The 17,120-nt window shown below is 42.2% G+C and overlaps 2 protein-coding genes across 13 annotated transcripts in view; one reads left to right on the top strand and one right to left on the bottom strand.

Annotated features, from left to right (window-relative positions):
* The window catches only part of LOC132210880 (proton channel OTOP3-like), a 33,858-nt gene extending 28,002 nt beyond the window's left edge, over positions 1-5,856 (top strand). For all 4 annotated transcript variants that reach the window (XR_009447083.1, XR_009447082.1, XR_009447084.1 and 1 more), the window contains one exon: positions 5,713-5,856. The gene's annotated coding sequence lies outside the window, so the exon portion shown is untranslated. The remainder of the gene's footprint in view (positions 1-5,712) is intronic.
* The window catches only part of LOC125463829 (WW domain-binding protein 2-like), a 40,757-nt gene that overhangs the window by 10,681 nt on the left and 12,956 nt on the right, over positions 1-17,120 (bottom strand). For 3 of the 9 annotated variants that reach the window (XM_059653843.1, XM_059653842.1, XM_059653841.1), the window contains 2 exons: positions 9,383-9,521; positions 274-360 (listed from right to left, as the gene is read on the bottom strand). In XM_059653843.1, the coding sequence (XP_059509826.1) occupies positions 274-360; positions 9,383-9,521 (226 nt within the window). Of the gene's footprint in view, positions 1-273; positions 5,035-9,382; positions 9,522-17,120 lie in introns of all 9 variants that reach the window. The other 6 variants (XR_009447090.1, XR_009447085.1, XR_009447086.1 and 3 more) reach the window with 5 other exon arrangements.

Genomic DNA, 17,120 nt, shown 5'->3' with positions numbered 1-17,120 from the left:
GCTAGGAGGTGGTTGAACTGTGGAACTCATTATTGCAGAAGGCTGTCCAGGCCAAGTCTAAGACGGAGATAAGGGAATCAAATTATGAGGAGAAGGCAGGAGAATGGGTTTGAGAAACAGCCTGACTGAATGGTGAAGAAAACTTGATGGGCTGAATGGCGTGATCCTGCTCCTTATGGTTTAAAATATAAATGAAGGGGAAAAGTCATGGAGACCATCTACAGCCAGAAGGGACAGCGCTGGAACCTGCTGAGTAAATGAGTGAAGACCTACCTTGTAACTGTAACATCAACTGTCCAAATTCGTTGGCCCCTCCATTGTGAAAGGTAAGTTTAAATGTTGCAGAACCTACCCACCCTCCTGTGGAAGAGAAAGAGGATTAGAATGAAGTGGAAAAAAAACAAGAATCCATCAAAGTTTTTCTGATTTTCTCAGACTAAGTTCTAAGCTAGTGTTTCCCAATCTTTTTGCCAATGTGAACTCATTTTAATGCTTCAGACTTCACATGACCCTAGGTAAAACTTTGAGGAGGATGTGTTAATTCCAGGTTTTATTCTGAGCCGGGGGAACAGGTGGTGGCGGCGGTGAGCAAGTTCCATTCCCTCTCCAACACTCCACATCATCAACCCTTCTCCACTCATCATCCCTGCCTCCTCCTGCCCATTCTACATCTCCTCCACCACCCACTCTTTTTCCTCCAACTTCCATCAGGATAGGCCCAACAAATGTGGCAACAGCTCAGAAATCATCTCACTGTATCCCTCACCCTCAGATATTCTCTCCACACTATTCCCTCATCGCATACCAAATATCTCATATCCAACAATTCACCATATTCCTAATTTCCAATATATACTCAACTGACCCCACATCCCCCACTCTTCAATTTACTTACACAATTTTTCAACATACTCCAGTTGCATTCTCCCATATCTCATTCCCATCCTCCCAGCATATCCAAATCCCTACCTGCCCCACCAATGACACCCCATTTACCAACTTTCTCATCAGTTTGTTCTATCTTTCCAACTGCCTAGTTTCCATTAACACTACATCTGCACTATGGTAACTTACCCCGGTCCGATGAAAAGCCTTCACAACTTTTGAATCCTTCAACTTATGTACCAATCAATCAATTTATTTCAACAGGGTGATTTTTTAACGCACTTACAGATGTGGGTGTTTCTGGTTGGGCCAGTGTTTGTCGCCCTAGCTGCCCTTGAGAAGGGGTTGGAGAGCTGCCTTCTTGAAATGCTGCAATCCACGTGCTGCTGGAAGACCAAAATTCCAGGATTTTGACATGGGTGACACTGCGACATATTTCCAAGTTAGGATGGTGTGTGGCTTGGAGAAGAACAGACAGGTGGTGGTGTTCCAGAGTATCTGCCACCCTTGACCTTCTAGATGATGGTGGTCATGGGTTCGGAAGGTGCTATGTAAGGCTCCTTGGTGAATTTCTACAGTGCATCTTGTAGACAGTACACACTGCAGCTAATGAGTATTGGAAGGAAGTCAGAAAATGATTTACTCACTGCAAGATTCTTCTCGAGCCTGTTTGTAAAGCCAGAACACACACTACTAAAATAAAACAAAAGCTACAGATGCTGGAAATCTCAAACAAAAATGGAAATTGCTAGAGAGGGAAGAAGGGTCACTGAATTCAAAATGTTAACTATGCTTTCTCTCCGGAGATGCTGTTTGACCAGCTGAGTTTCTCCAGCAGTTTCTGTTTATGCCTAGTCGAGTTCAGTTTCTGGTGAATGGTAACTCCCCAGCATGTGTTAATGGGGGATTCAGCAATGGTTGCACCATTGAATGTCAAGAAGCACTGGTTAGATTCTCTTTTGGTTGAAACGGCCATCGCATTTGAGTCACAAACAAAGCTGAACATTGTGCAAACATTAGTGAACATCCCCGCCTCTGACTTTATTTTGGAGGCAAGGTCATTAATGAAGCAGCTGAAGATATTTTTCGTTAGGACACTGCCCTGAGGAACTTCTGCAAAGATGCACTGGATCTGAGATAATAGGAACTGCAGATGCTGGAGGATCCGAGATAACAAGGTGTAGAGCTGGATGAACACAGCAGGTGAAGAAGCCTTCCTGCTCCTATGATGCTGCTTGGCCTGCTGTGTTCATCCAGCTCTACACCTTGCCCTGGAGCTTAGATGACTAAACTCCAATGACAACAATCATTTTCCTTTGTACTAGGTATAGTTCCAATCAGTGCACAGTTTTCCCCCAGTTCTCATTGACTCCAGTTTTGCTGAGGGTCCTTGATGCCAACTCCGTTAAATATGGCTTTGATATCAGGGGCAGTCAATTTCACCTCATTTCTGGAATTCTGCTCTATTTCCTACATTTGGACCAAAGCTGTAATGAGGTCAGGAGCTGAGTGACCCTGGCGGAACCCAAACTGAGATTCGGCAAGCAGGTTATTGCTGTGCAAGTGCTGCTTGAAAGCACTGTTGATGACGCGTTCCATAACTTACAATGATTACAATGTTAATCTCTGGAAATAAGATGTACTGAATTTTCAGGCTCTTTGGAGTCAGTAAACAGAGGTCAGGTTGAAGTAGGTGGCCGGAAAAGAATATCAGCTTTGGGAAACAGTAACCATTTTCGGTGAGACTGTTCGAGGCTTGATAATGTTATTCACCCCACAAGATATTTAAGGAGGTAATTTATGGCTGTCAGCAAAATATATCCCAGTAAGCAGGAAAGATTCTAACCGAGGGATAAACCAACCATGGCTAATCTTAAGTTAATGAAAGCATAACTTTGAAAGTAAAAGCATATAGGAGGTAAAAATCAGAGAACTGGGATAAATTCAGAATCCAGCAAAGGACGACTAAAGAGGTAGAAAATAAACTATAAGGGCAAACAAGCTAGGAATATAAGAACTGACATTAAAAGCTTTTTAAAATATAAAAATAGGAAGACAGAGATCAAATTGAACATTGGCCGCTTTAGACAAAGAACCTGGGGAGACTTCCTAGTTATGGGGAACAAGGAAATGGCAGAACAGCTAAACAGATATTTTGCATCAGTTTTTACTGTGGAAGATATTCCAAACATTCCATTAATACTAGAGAATAGAGGGAAGGAATTAAGTACCATTACTATTGCTAGAGAAATAGTATCAGACAAATTAATGGGTCTAAAGGCAGTTAAGTCCCCTGGCCCTGATGACCTGCATCCTATGATCCTTAAAGAAGTAACTACAGAGACAGTGGATGCATTGGCTGTAATTTTTAAAAAATCTTTGATTCTGCATAAGTACCAGAGAATTGGAAAACTGCCAATGTGACACTCTTAGTTAGAAACAGAGGTAGGCAAGAAGCGGATAACTAGGCCGATTAGCCTAACATCTATTGTTCATAAAATGTTTGATCAATAATTAAGGAAGTAATAGCAAAACATTTGGAAAATCATAATTCAATCAAGGAATCAGCATGGCTTCATGAAAGGGAAGTACTGTCTCACTAATTTATCAAAGAAGTGTCAACCAGAGTGAATAGAGGGGAATCAGTAAATGTGTTGTATTTGGTCTTCCAGAAGGCATTTGACAAAGTACCTCACAAAACGTTAAGTCATAAAAGCCCATGGAGATAGTAAATTTGCATGAAGAGAGAATTGGGCAAATGGGCAGGAAACTGTAACTGGAGATAAGGGATTTTTATTTTCAGGTTGGCAACCTCTGAGCAATGAGATTCCACAGGGATCAGTGCTGGGATTGCAACTGTTTACGAAATGTATAAATGACTTGGAGGAAGGAAGTAAGTGTAGTATTGCCACAATTGTAGATGGCACTAGAATAGTTGGAAAGTCACGTGCAAGAGAGTACAAATAGTTTACAGTAATATTGACAGGTTAAGTAAGTGGGCAAGAGTTGGAAAATTGAGTACACTTTGGAAAATGTGAAGTTGTTCATCTCGGATTGAGCAGTATTATTTAAATGGAGAAAACAACAGAAAGCTGCAACATAAAAGGACTTGGGGGTAACAGTGCATGAAACACAAAACTAGAACACAGTTGCAGCATGAAGGCTTATTTCAAAGGGCTTGGAGGTCTTACTGCAACTGTACAAAGTACTGATGAAACCACATTTGGAGTACTATGAGCAGTTTTGGTCCCCTGGTTTAAGGAAAGGTATCATTTCACTGGAGACAATTCAGAGAAGGTGCATTAGGACACTGTCCTATGGGAGAAGGCTAAACAGGTTTGACACTCTACACACTGGAGTGTAGAAGAATGAAAGGTGATTCTTCAGGGGATTCACAGGGTAAATGCTAAGCGGTTGTCATCCCCTCATGACCACAGAGCACAGTTTCAGTATAAAGGGGCACCAATTTAAGATTGAGACAAGGAAACAAATTCTTCTCACAGAGGGCTAAGTGTCTTTGGAACTCCTTTCTACAGAAAGCTATGGGAGTAGAGTCCTTGTTTATATATAATATTGAGAAAGTTAGATTCTTGATCAGTAGCGAAATCAAGGGTTATGGGGAAAGGGGAAGAAAGTGGACATGATGAATGTCAGATTAACTATGATCTTATTGAATGGAGCAGCAGGCTTGAGAGTCTAAATGACCTACTTGTTCCTATTTCTTATCATCTAATGAGGTAGGAAGGCAGTTTGCCTCACTGAGAACTGTGTTAAAGATACATTTAAGATGGCAACCAGTATTTTTCAACCAAGCACCCATTTCTTCAATGCAGTGCGGAACAGATCATGTGCCCATAATAGAGTACATAACAGCACGACAGGAGCCAGAATCTACAGGCCCTCTCTGCTTTCTGTGTACCCCCAAAGGCTGTGCTGTAGAAGAGTTCCCTGCTCACATTGTTGGTCTGGCTGCTTAGGTGTTTGTTAATTAAGTTTTTTAAACTTCCGTTGCTGACAGGACAATCTCATATTCAAGTGTTCTCTCAGTTACTTACCTTTAGTCAGGTATTCCTCTGAAGTTCAAAGCCCTTTGATCCAGTTGACATGCTGTGTACCCCCCTTAATCGGACAGGGAACCTGTCTCACGCCCTGTGTTTAAACACGTGAAAATTTTAAACTTTTATTAGTTTTGTCTCCAGAGGCCAGTTCTGATCAGTGGAAAAAAATACCCTCCTTCTTCCCATTTCCACCTCCAGAAAAATCTACAAATTACCTCCTTCCCTTTACATGACATTATCTTCAATCCCTAAGTCAAAGAGGTTCGCAGAGGAGAGTATAGCCCAACAGCATGAGATGGCTAAACCACTGATCCACAATATCAGTTGTATATTAATAATGTTTGATTGCATGCTGGTGGTGTGCACGGACCAGACATTAACATGATCTTCTATAAATCTGGCTTTTGGGCTAGGAGCTGCATACTTTCCTTAAAGTCAACTTGTTATGGACATTTTGTAATATACTTCTGGAGGGGATTGGAACTGAACATGGATCTTCTGGGTTGGGTGCACTACCTCTACACCATAAGAACCACAAGGTTAGGAACCATATGTTTGTCAAGTTAAATTCTGAAAATAAACAGAAAAACATTACCTTTAGCTCTATGCTTCATCACTGGCTTTCTGGAAAGCTCGGCTACAGCCTAAGTATCCAGTATTGTCCTTCTTGTCAACTCCACTTATGACTCTGGGATCAACTGTAGGTCAAAGATAACCCTCTGCTTTTTTTCTTCAATACTAACCGTCTATTCAATCCCTACACCCGCAGACCCTTCACCTCCAACAATATGCATGAAGAACTTACAAAGAACAAAGAAAATCAACAAAGAAGAACAAAGAACAAAAGAGCAGAAACAGGTCCTTCAGCCCTCCAAGCCTGCATTAACATTTTGCCCTTCCATACGAAAAGTGTCTTCACTTACAGGATTCGTATTCGTCTACTGATTTCCAATTCATGTATTCGTCCATGTGCTTCTTGAATGCTGCTACTGCGTCTGCTTCCACCACCTCTTCTAGCAACATGTTCCAGGTACTCACCACCCATTGTGTGAAAATCTTGCCTTGCACATCTCTTTTAAACTTCCCTCCATGCGCCTTGACCCGTTCATCCTGGGAAAAAGCCTCATACTTTCCACTCTGTCCATGCCATTCACAATCTTATAAACTTCTATTAGGTCACCCCTCAACATTCCAGTGAAAACAAACCTGTCTATTGATAGCTAAAATTCCCCCATACCAGGCAACATCCTGGTAAGCCTTTCCAATACCCTCTCCAAAGCATCCATATCCTTCTGGCAGCGTGCTGACCAGAACTGTGCACAATATCCCAAGTGTGGCCTAACTAAAGTTAAATAAACTGCAGGATAACTTAGATAACATGAACTGCAGATGCTGGAGAATCTGAGATAACAAGGTGTAGGGCTGGATGAACACAGCAGGCCAAGCAGCATCAGAGGAGCAGGAAGGCTGACGTTTCGGGCCATTTCTGAAGAAGGGTCTAGGCCCGAAACGTCAGCCTTCCTGCTCCACTGATGCTGCTTGGCCTGCTGTGTTCATCCAGCTCTACACCTTGCTATCTCTTATTGAAGGATAACTTATCTATCCTTATACTCAATGCCCCTTCTACTGAAGAAAAGCATGCCATGGCTTTTTTAAACACCCAGATCCATCTGCATATCAATGCTCCTAAGGGTTCTGCCATTCCACCTGTACTGGACCTTCCAAAATGCCTCACATTTGTCTAGATTAAACTCCATCTGTTATTTTTCTGCCCACGCCTCCAACTGATCTCCATCCTGCTGTATCCTCTGACAATCCTCCTCACTATCTGCAATTCCACCAACCTTTGCATTGTCTACAAACTTACTAGTTAGACCTGTTACGTTTTCCTCTAGGTCATTTACGTAGATCACAAACAGCAGAGGTCCCAGCACTGATCCCTGTGGAGCACCACTAATCACAGCCCTCCATTCCGAAAAGCTTCCTTCCATCACTGCCCTGTCTCCTATGACCAAGCCAGTTTTGTATCCCTCTTGTGAGCTCACCCGATACCATGTGACTTTACCTTTTCTACCAGTCTGCCAAGAGGGACCTTGTCAAGGCTTTACTGAAGTCCATGCAAACAACATTAACCACTCTTCCCTCATCAATCATCTTCATCGCCTCCTCAAAAAACTCGATCAAGTTAATAAGGCATGATCGCTCCCGCACAAAACCATGCTATCTATCGCTAACAGACTTGAAATGCACACAGATCTTATCCCTGAGAATCTTTTCCACCAATTTCCTGACCACCATTGCGAGGTTCACTGAGCATTAATTTCCAGGATTATCCTTCTTAAACAATGGGACAACATTGGCTATTCTCCAGTCGTCTGTGACCTTACCTGTGGCCAAAGAGGACACAAAGATGCCTGTTAATGCAACAGCAATTTGTTCTCTTGCCTCCCTCAATATTCTGAAATCAATTCCATCAAGACCTTAATACTTTTTAAGATGCACAACACCTCTTCCTTTTTAATTGCAACTTGGATGAGAAACTCAACACTCCCCTCTGAGACCGTCGTCTACCAATTCTTCCTCTTTGATGAATACCATCCCAAATTTGTTTAGGACCTCACCTGTCTTCTCTGGCTCTACACACAGATTCCCTCCTTTGTCCTTATGTGGGCCAACCTTTTCCCTGGCTACACTCTTGCTTTTTATACAAGGATGGAGAGCCTTGGGTTCTCCTTAATCCTGTTTGCTAACTACTTTTCATTACCCCTTCTAATTCCTTGATTAAATTCTTTCCGACTTTCCTTGTATACATCAAGGCCTTTGTCAGTTCCCATGCTCCTGGCCCTTATGTACACTTCCTTTTTCTTTCTGACCAAGGTCATAACATCCCTGATAATCCAAGGTTCATGTAACTTGCCATACCTATCCTTCATTCTCGCAGGAACATGATGCTCCTTCCAATTGAAATACTCTCACGTGTCTGATGTGGATTTACCCTCAAACAGCTACCTCCAATTAAAATTCTCTAGTTCCTGTCTAATATCGTTGCAGTTCGCCTTCCCCAATTCACCTGTGGACTGCTGTTCTCCCTCTCCATGAGTATATTCAAACTCACAGTATTATGGTCACTATCCTGAAATGCTCCCACTGACTGTTCACCCTCTCCCTCCAATAATTCTCTGCAACCGCTCTGACATCCAGGACCCTAGCACCAGGGGGATAACACACCTTCCTGGACTCTCATTTGTGGCCATGGAAATGCCTTACTGATTCCCCTTTCAATTGAATCCCCTACAACTATAGAAATTCTATTCCTTTCTCTCCATCCTTCTGCAGCAGAGCCAAATTTGGCCATGAGTTTGGCTGCTGCTGTTATCCCCTGAGAGGTCATTCCCCTCAACAGTATCCAAAACAGTACATCTGGTTTGCAGGGGAAGAGCTACAGGAGATTCCTGTTGACCTGCTGAGCTTTTCCAGCAACTTTACTTTTGTTCCTGATTTACAGCATCCGCGCTTCTTTTTGTTTTTTGTTTCAGGAAGTAGTTGCCCCATGACCAGAAACATTTCAGAATTACAAGTGGGTGGCCTCCTGGAAGGCTTGAAAGAGGCAAGCAGAACAGGATTCCCTGAAAGTGCAGAATTTTCAAACCAATATTCACCAATATTAAACAATGTTGAGAATGATGACACATTGAAGGATCCTGGAATGATGAGACGAAAGTCTGGGCAGGGCACACTACAAAGCTGTCAGAATTCAACAGTAAACGGATATTTAACAATCAGTGGGATAACGTTATAGAATACAGAGTTATAGAATCTCTACAGTGTAGAAAGAGGCCATTTGGCCCACCAAGTCTACAGTGACCTTCTGAAGAGCATCCCACTTAAACTCCTATCCTATCCCCATAAGCCTGCATTTACCATGATTAACCCACCCAGCCTGCACATCCCTAGACACTATGGACAATTTAGCATGGCCAACCCACCTACCCTGCACATCTTTGCACTGTGGGAGGAAATAAGAGCACGAAGCAGAAACCCACGCCAGCATGGAGAGAACAATGCAAACTCCACTCTGACAGTCACACAAGGCTGGAATCAAACCTGGGTCCCTGGCACTGCGAGGCAGCGGTACTAACCAGTGATTCATCATCCCTCACTGTTGACGTCACCCCATACTGTTGCCTCCTGATGCCAGCATAAAGGACATCATGGAAAAGAAGCAGAACTTTCTGCAGATGAACAGTCAGAAGTCATGTACCATGTCAAAACCAACGACTCAGGGAGGAGCGTTGATTTTGAGAAAGAACTTAAGAAGCAGGACCTCAAATTTCTTTACCCAACAAAGCAATTCTGTGATCAGCTGTTAATCATTACCAATTTCTGCCTTGTTGTAACACACATTGGAGGACACTGGAACATTCTTTACTCCCACCTACCATTTGGTGCAGCTTCGATATGTCCTTTGATGTAGCCTGGCCTGAACTTTGGCTGCTTGATTTTACAGTCTTTCATCAGAGAAAGGGGCATTGTGAAGGATTTCAGCGCCTGTTTGAGATCTTTTGACAAAAAGAGAACCTGGGAAGCACAGAAACAATGAGATTCATGACATAGAATATATGAAACAAGTCAATCCAGTTCCATCTGTACATCATCATCACTTCTGGATGAAGAAATAATTTAACACAGTATATGTTAGTCCTGGGGTAACTAAGGACTGCAGAGCTGGACAGGATGCATCTGTGATTGTATAACACTGTGGAGCAGTACTGATGAGAACAGGTCTGTCACTGTATAACATTGGGTAAGCACTGGCGGGCATAAGTCATTTGCTGAATACACGATGAGGAATTTGAAATATTGTGTACAGCTCTGGTCGTTACACACTACCTGAAAGATGCGGGGTCTTTGGAGTTTACCAAGATGTTGCCTGGTTTGAAGGGTATTAGCTATGAGGAGAGATTGGACAAACCTGGTTTGTTTTCATTGAATGTCAATGAATGACGAGCACCCTAACAGAAGTTAACGAAATTGTGAGAAGCATGTGTAGAATGGGTCGTCAGAGTCTTTTCCCAGGGCAGAAATGTCAATCACTAGGGGCCATAGGTTAATGGTAAAGAGGGTTAAGCTTAAAAGCAGTCGAGAGAGGCCAGTTGGCACAGAGGGTTGTAAGTGCACTGCCAGAGGTGGTGGTGGAGGCAGTTATGATAGCAATGTTTTAAGAGGCATCCTGACTAATATGTGAACATGTGAATAGGCAGTAAGAGAGATAGACAACATAGATGCAAAATGATTTTAGTTTAGAAAGATATCATGTGTCAGTGCAGTCTTGTTGGGTCAATGGGCCTGTTCCTGTACTGTACAGTTCTTTGTTGTTCTTTGATACAGTATTGGTGGGGAAACATCTGTCACTGTATAACACTGTGTTGCGGTACTGGTAGGGACAGGTCTGTCATTGTATAACACTGGGGCACAGTACTGGTGAGGTCAAGTCTGTCACTGTATAACACTGGGCTACAGTACTGGTGGGAACAGATCAGTCATTGTATAACCCTGGTATACAGTATGCTGGAGTATGGAACTATTTGAAACTGGGGAATCTTATAGAAACTTATAAAAGTATGAAAGGAATAGATGAGATAAAGACAGGCATGTTGTTTCCACTGGTGGGAGAGACTAGGACTAGGGGACATAGACTCAAGATTAGGGGGAGTAAATTTAGGACAGAGATGAGGAGGAACTGCTTTTCCCAGAAAGTGGTGAATCTCTGGAATTCTCTGCCCAAGGAAGCAGTAGAGGCAGCTTCATTAAATATATTTAAGACATTGTTGGATAGATTTTTGCATGCATGGGGGATTAAGGATTATGGGGATAATGCAGGTGGGAGGAGCTGAGACCAGATAGATCAGCCATGACCTTATTGAATGGTGGAGCATACTCGACAGGCCAAATGGCCTACTCCTACTTCGATTTCTTATGAACTAATGAAGCAGATGGTAAAACTGTATATAAAATTTATCAAATTTACTTAATGACTGATGTCCAAAGAGGAAGAAATTATAAACAGACTCCACTTTCTGCAGCTTTTACTTAAACACCAATCAAGACCAAAACAAACTACATGTGAAACAGACAAATGATATCTCAAATGTAAGAGATAACATTAAACAGTCAATACAGAAATAGATACACAACCGCAAGAGTTTGTATGCAGATTCACTATATGCTGTCTTTATCTATGCCGGGTAATCAGTTCAATCAGTCGATAGCCTACATTCTTGAATTTCATGGGTGTGATTATATCTCCTGCAAAAAACATCTCTACAAACCATCTTTCTCTCTCTCAGTTCACAACAAGCCTGATGGTGTAGCTTTCTGGATCCCTTTCAATTGGCATCCCAATTCAAAGTTTGGCTACTTTGGGGAAATTGCTCAGTTAGTTAGCATCTCATGTAGCTTTCTGAGTTTTAGACTTTAGCCCGTTTGCACAGTACCTCTTGTCTTTTTTGTCAAATAGAAAAGCTGACCTCATGTTGAGTTATTGTATTCTTCAAGAATTCTCAGCATTCCTCTTTCAGTCTATATCTGCTTTCTGTTTGTATCTACATCTCAACTTTTACTCTCCATCACTCTGCCTATGTCTCTCCTCTGTATCTACTGTAGTCTAAAAGATTAAGTCTGATTTTGTGATATGCTAATGAAAGACGGTATACATCATCCCAGGAAGTGTTGTGATATTTCATGAATTTGACCTCTTCTGCAGTCTCGTGGCAACATGAAGCCATGGTAAAATATTGCCTAAATAAAGTTAAAGTTTTCCTGACCTGATCAGACTCTGTAAATACTCAATGAGTATTTGTTGCTCATCCTTTGTTATCTCTTGAACTGTGCATCATGCTAGGGCGATTCTGAAGGGCACTTAAGAGCCAACCACATTGTGGAGATTTGGAGTCAAATGTAGGCCAGGCCAGGTAGATATAGCAATTTTCTTTCCTACAGCACATTAATGAACCAGCAACCAACCAACTGTGGTTAAATGGTCTCCCTTCAGCTAGTTTTTGATTCCAAATATTTACCGAATTCAAATTTCGCAATACACCCTGGTAGCATTCAAAGCCATATTTCTCAACCATTACATTGAATATCTCAATTACCAGCACAGTCACATTACCATTGTGTCAGCACCTCCACCCAATGGTTGTCTGTGCATCTGATGTCCTAGTCAGGCAAGAGATTGCTGAACATAAAACCTAGAAGTAAGTAAACATTTGATGCCTTTTTCAATAAATACTGGCCAGTCAGTGACACCCACATTGCATGAATCAATAAACAAAATCTGCAGGAGAAAAACCCATTGTCAAGCACACTAAATTTAATCAATATTCGCAGCAACAGGGAGAAAGTATCAATACCCGTTCCAGACTTGCAGACAGCTGTGAGTACAGCTCCTTAAAAAAAGGGGCTGAACTGTCAATATCTCGCAGGAAGCATTGCCTGATCACTTGCAGTCAGTGAATAATTTAACCTTAGCAAAGACAATTCAAAGGAGCAGCCAAGCAGAGGTCAGGAAGCAAGATTATTTATAATATGGCATGACAGATATCAAAATCCCAAAACAGCTGACTCAGTAGAGTATGTTAAGTTTAAAAGCAGAAAGCTCATTGAACAAAATACACTGGAAGCAGGAAGTGTGTGCATTAACAGCTCCAGCTAACTGTTAATAGTACAGCAGGAGATAAAAATCACAGGTGCAAAAACTGTCACACCAGGGTCAGAGACCTCGGTCTCTGTTCCGCTCTTTGCAACTGGATCCTCAACTTCATGACCAACAGACCACAATCAGTGAGAATAGACAACAGTACCAACACCCCACAAGGAAACATACTCAGCGTCTTACTGTACTCCATAAGACCATAAGATATAGGAGTAGAAATTAGACCATTTGGCTCATCAAGTCTGCTCACTCGTGGCTGATAAGTTCCTCAACTCCATTCTCCCTCCTTCCTCCACAATCCTTGATCCCCTTGATAATCAAGAACCTATCTATGTCAATCTTAAATGCACTCAATGACCTGGCCTCCACAGCCTTCTGTGGCAGTGAATTTCATAGATTCACCACTCTCTGGCTGAAGACGTTTCTTCTTATCTCCATTCTAAAAGATCTTCCCTTTACTCTAAGGCTGTGCCTTCGGGTCCTAGTCTCTCCTACCAATGGAAGCATATTCCCAACATCCTTTCTGTCCAAGCCATTCAGTATTCTGTAAGTTTCAATTAGGACCCCCTCATCCTTCTAAACTCCCAGAGTCCTCAAACATTCATATGTTAAGCTTTTAATTCCTGGGACCATTCTTGTGAACCTCCTCTGAACCTGCTCCAGGGCCAGTACGTCCTTCCTGAAATATAGGGCCCAAAACTGCATACAATACTCTAAATGTGGTCTGACCAGGGCCTTAATAAGCCTCAATAGTACTTCCCTGCGTATATGTTCAAGTCCTCTCAAAATAAATGCTAACATTGCATTTGCCTTCCTGACTACTGACTCAACCTGCAAATTTACATTGAGAGAATCCTGGACTAGAACTCCCAAGTCTCTTTGTACCTCAGCCTTCTGAAATTTCTCTCAATTTAGAAAACAGTCCATGCTTTTATTCCTCTTGCCAAAATGCATGGCCTCACACTTTCCCACATTGTACTCCATCTACCTCTCCTCTACCCACTCTCCTCACCTGTCCAAATATTTCTGCAGTCTCCCCACCTCCTCAATACTACCTGTCCCTCTACCTATCTTTGTAGTGTCTGCAAACTTTGCCAGAATGCCCACAGTTCGTTCATCTAGATCATTAATGTATAAAGTGAAAAGTTGTGGTTCCAACACTGACCCTTGTGGAACATCATTTGTCACCAGCCGCCATCCTGTGAAAGACCCTTTTACCTCCACTCTCTGCTTTCTGCCGGACAACCAATCTTCTATCCATGTTAGCACCTTGCCCCTAACACCATGGGTCCTTTTCTTACAAAGCTGCCTCCTATACAGCACCTTGTCGAAGGCCTTCTTGAAGTCCAGGTAGATACCATCCATTAGATCTCCTTGATCTACCCTGCTCGTTACATCCTCAAAGAATTCTATCAGATTTGTCAGGCATGACCTCCCCTTGGTGAAACCATGCTGACTTTGCCCTATTTTACTATACACTTCCAAATACTCAGAAATCTCATCCTTCACAATGGATTCCAAAATCTTACCCACAACTGAGGTTAGGTTAATCAGCCTGTAATTTTCTGTCTTTTGCCTCACTCCCTTTTTAAACAGAGGTGTCACATTAGCCATTTTCCAGTCCTCTGGGACCCTCCCTGACTCTAGTGATTCCTAAAAGGTCACCATTAAAGCTTTCATTATCTCTTCAGCTATCTCCTTAAAAACTCTGAGGTGTAGTCCATCTGGTCCAGGCGACATCCACCTTTAGGCCAATCAGTTTTACTAGTACTCTTTCCTTGGTGATGATCACCGTACTCTGCTCTGCCCCCTGACTCTCTTGAAATTTTTGGGAGATTACTCGTGAAGACTGACGCAAAATAATTACTCAGTTCCTCAGCCATTTGCTTGTTCCCCACTAATATCTCTCCAGTGTCATTTCTCAGTGGTCCAATGTCCACTTTTGCCTCTCTTTTGCCCTTTATATACCTTAGGAAACTTTTACAGTCTTCGTTTATATTACTGGCTAGCTTACCCTTATATTTAATCTTCTCCCTCCTTATTTCTTTTTTTATTGCCCTCTGTTGGTCTTTGTATGCTTCCCAGACCTCTGTTTCACACTGCCCTTCGCCACGTTATATGCTTTCTCTTTTGCCATTATGCTATCCCTGACTTCCTCAGTCAGCCATGGTTGCCTCATCCTCCCTGTACCATGCTGCTTTTACCTCGGAATGAATTTTTGCTGAGTCTCCTAAATTACTCCTAGAAACTGCTGCCATTGCTGTTCCACTCTCTTTCCTGCTAGGCTCCTCTTCCAGTCAATTCTGCCCAGTTCCTCCCTCATACCTCTGTAGTCACCTTTATTCAGCTATAATACTGTTACCTCTGATTATATTTTCTCCCTCTCAAATTGCTGGTAAATTCGATCATATTATGATCACTGCCTCCTAAGGGTTCCTTTACCTTAAGCTCCCTCATCAAGTCTGCCTCACTGCACAACACTAAATCCAGTATTGCCTGTTCCCTCGTGGGCTCCACCACGAGCTGCTCCAAAAAGCCATCTCATAGATATTCCACAAACTCCTTTTCTTGCAATTTTCTTACTCCCTGTACACTTAGGACGAAATTTGGCCACACGGTCATAACTCCATCTATAAGTCTCCAGATGACACCACCATTGCAGGCCACATCTCAAACATTGCTGGCATAGTATAAAGATAACAAACTCTCCTTCAACATCAGCAAAATTGAACAAAACCGACTTCAAGAAGCAAGGTGGAGGGTATGTTCCTATCCACATCAGAGCTGAGGTGGAGATGGTCGAAAGCATCAAGTTCCTGGGAGTGACAATGTCCAACAATCTGTCCTGGAGGACCCATATTGATGCGACGGTCAAGAAAGCACAATAACGGTTCTTCTTCCTCAGGAGGCTAAGGAAATTCGACATGTCCATAAGGACTCTCACCAACTTTAATAGATGCACCATAGAAAGTATTCTATCCACATGCATCCCGACTTGGTATGGCTATTGCTCTGCCCAGTATCGTAGGAAACTACAGAGAATTGTGAACACAACCAAGTCCATCAAGTAAGCTAACCTTCCATTTATTGACTCCATCTACACTTCTCACTGCCTTGGAAAGGCAGCCAACGTCATCAAAGACCCCTCCCACCCCGGTTATAATCTCCTCCAGAAGATACTACAGCTTAAACACATGTACCAACAGGTTCATGAACAGCTTCATCCCCACTGTTATTAAGCTTCTGAAAGGGCCTCTCAAATTTCAAATCTAATGTTGATCATGCTTTCTGTGAACCTTCCCTGCAACCATAACATTGTATTCCTTGTCCTCTTCTATCACCCTAAGAACTTGTATGATATGATTTGTCTGTATTGCACGCAAAACAAAACTTTTCACTGTACCTAGGTACATGTGACAGTAATAAATCGAAACAAAGATCGAATGCCATTTTTGCAAGTAGGATCACTTACAATTTCTGTATCACAGCAAGAAGCTTGTAGAGATCAAACTAAAGGGAAACCATCAAAACATGGTAAGATCCATGAATAGAAGACGTAAATGTTGTGGAGATGTCTTTTATTTTGGCAAGTTCAAGGAACTAAGCAGAATCCACTGTGATGCTGATAACCATGTAGACAGATAAAACACATGCTTTAAGTTAGACAGAGATGCAGCAGTTTCAATTCTTTCTGATACTTAAGAAAGTATACTTGAAGAAATGTTCTCTTCAGCCATCATGCTTTAAAAACTGTATGGGCAGGAGTCATAGAACTCAGTCCATGGGTCAATAGCATCTAACATTTCAATATATCTCCAGAGAAAAATCTCTGAAACCATACATTTTATCCTAACCCGAGTTGTTTCACTCCAAACCAGGAAAACCTGTACTAATTTACATCTGACTTGCAGAGTAGAAAGTCTGAAAAAACAAGAAGATCAGACTTAAAACTAGAAAACTTGTTGGGCCAAAGGGAAACAGGTCCTTTCCCCCTATACTCGACCTAATCTACATATCCCTGAACACTATGGGAAATTTAGCACGGCCAATCCACCTAGCCTGCACATCTTTGGACTGCGGGAGGAAACCGGAGCCCCTGGAGGAAATCCATGCAGACATGAGGAGAATTTGCAAACTCCACACAGACTGTCGCCAAATGGTAGAACTGAACTTGATTCCTGGTGCTGTGAGGCAGCAATGCTAACCACTGAGCCACCATGCCACCCTATCTTCTTGGTCTTCAAGACACAGTCAAACCACAAATCCTTAAAGACATTCAAATTCAAAGGACTTAGGAAAAAAGCCACCACAACTACAACAATTCAGACTCAGAATGATATGGCTTAATGCAAAGACAGAGTATGTCTGGGAAAACAATAGACAATAGAAGATACTTTGTTTTCAGCCCTTGCGGCAAAAAGTTTCATTGAAAAGGTGAAAACTTTTAATAAGAACCACAACTC

The sequence above is a fragment of the Stegostoma tigrinum genome, chromosome 22 (assembly GCF_030684315.1).
Source record: "Stegostoma tigrinum isolate sSteTig4 chromosome 22, sSteTig4.hap1, whole genome shotgun sequence".
Lineage (NCBI taxonomy): Eukaryota > Metazoa > Chordata > Chondrichthyes > Orectolobiformes > Stegostomatidae > Stegostoma > Stegostoma tigrinum.
Note: the sequence above shows the minus strand (reverse complement) of the source record. Positions and strands in the feature narration are given on the sequence as shown.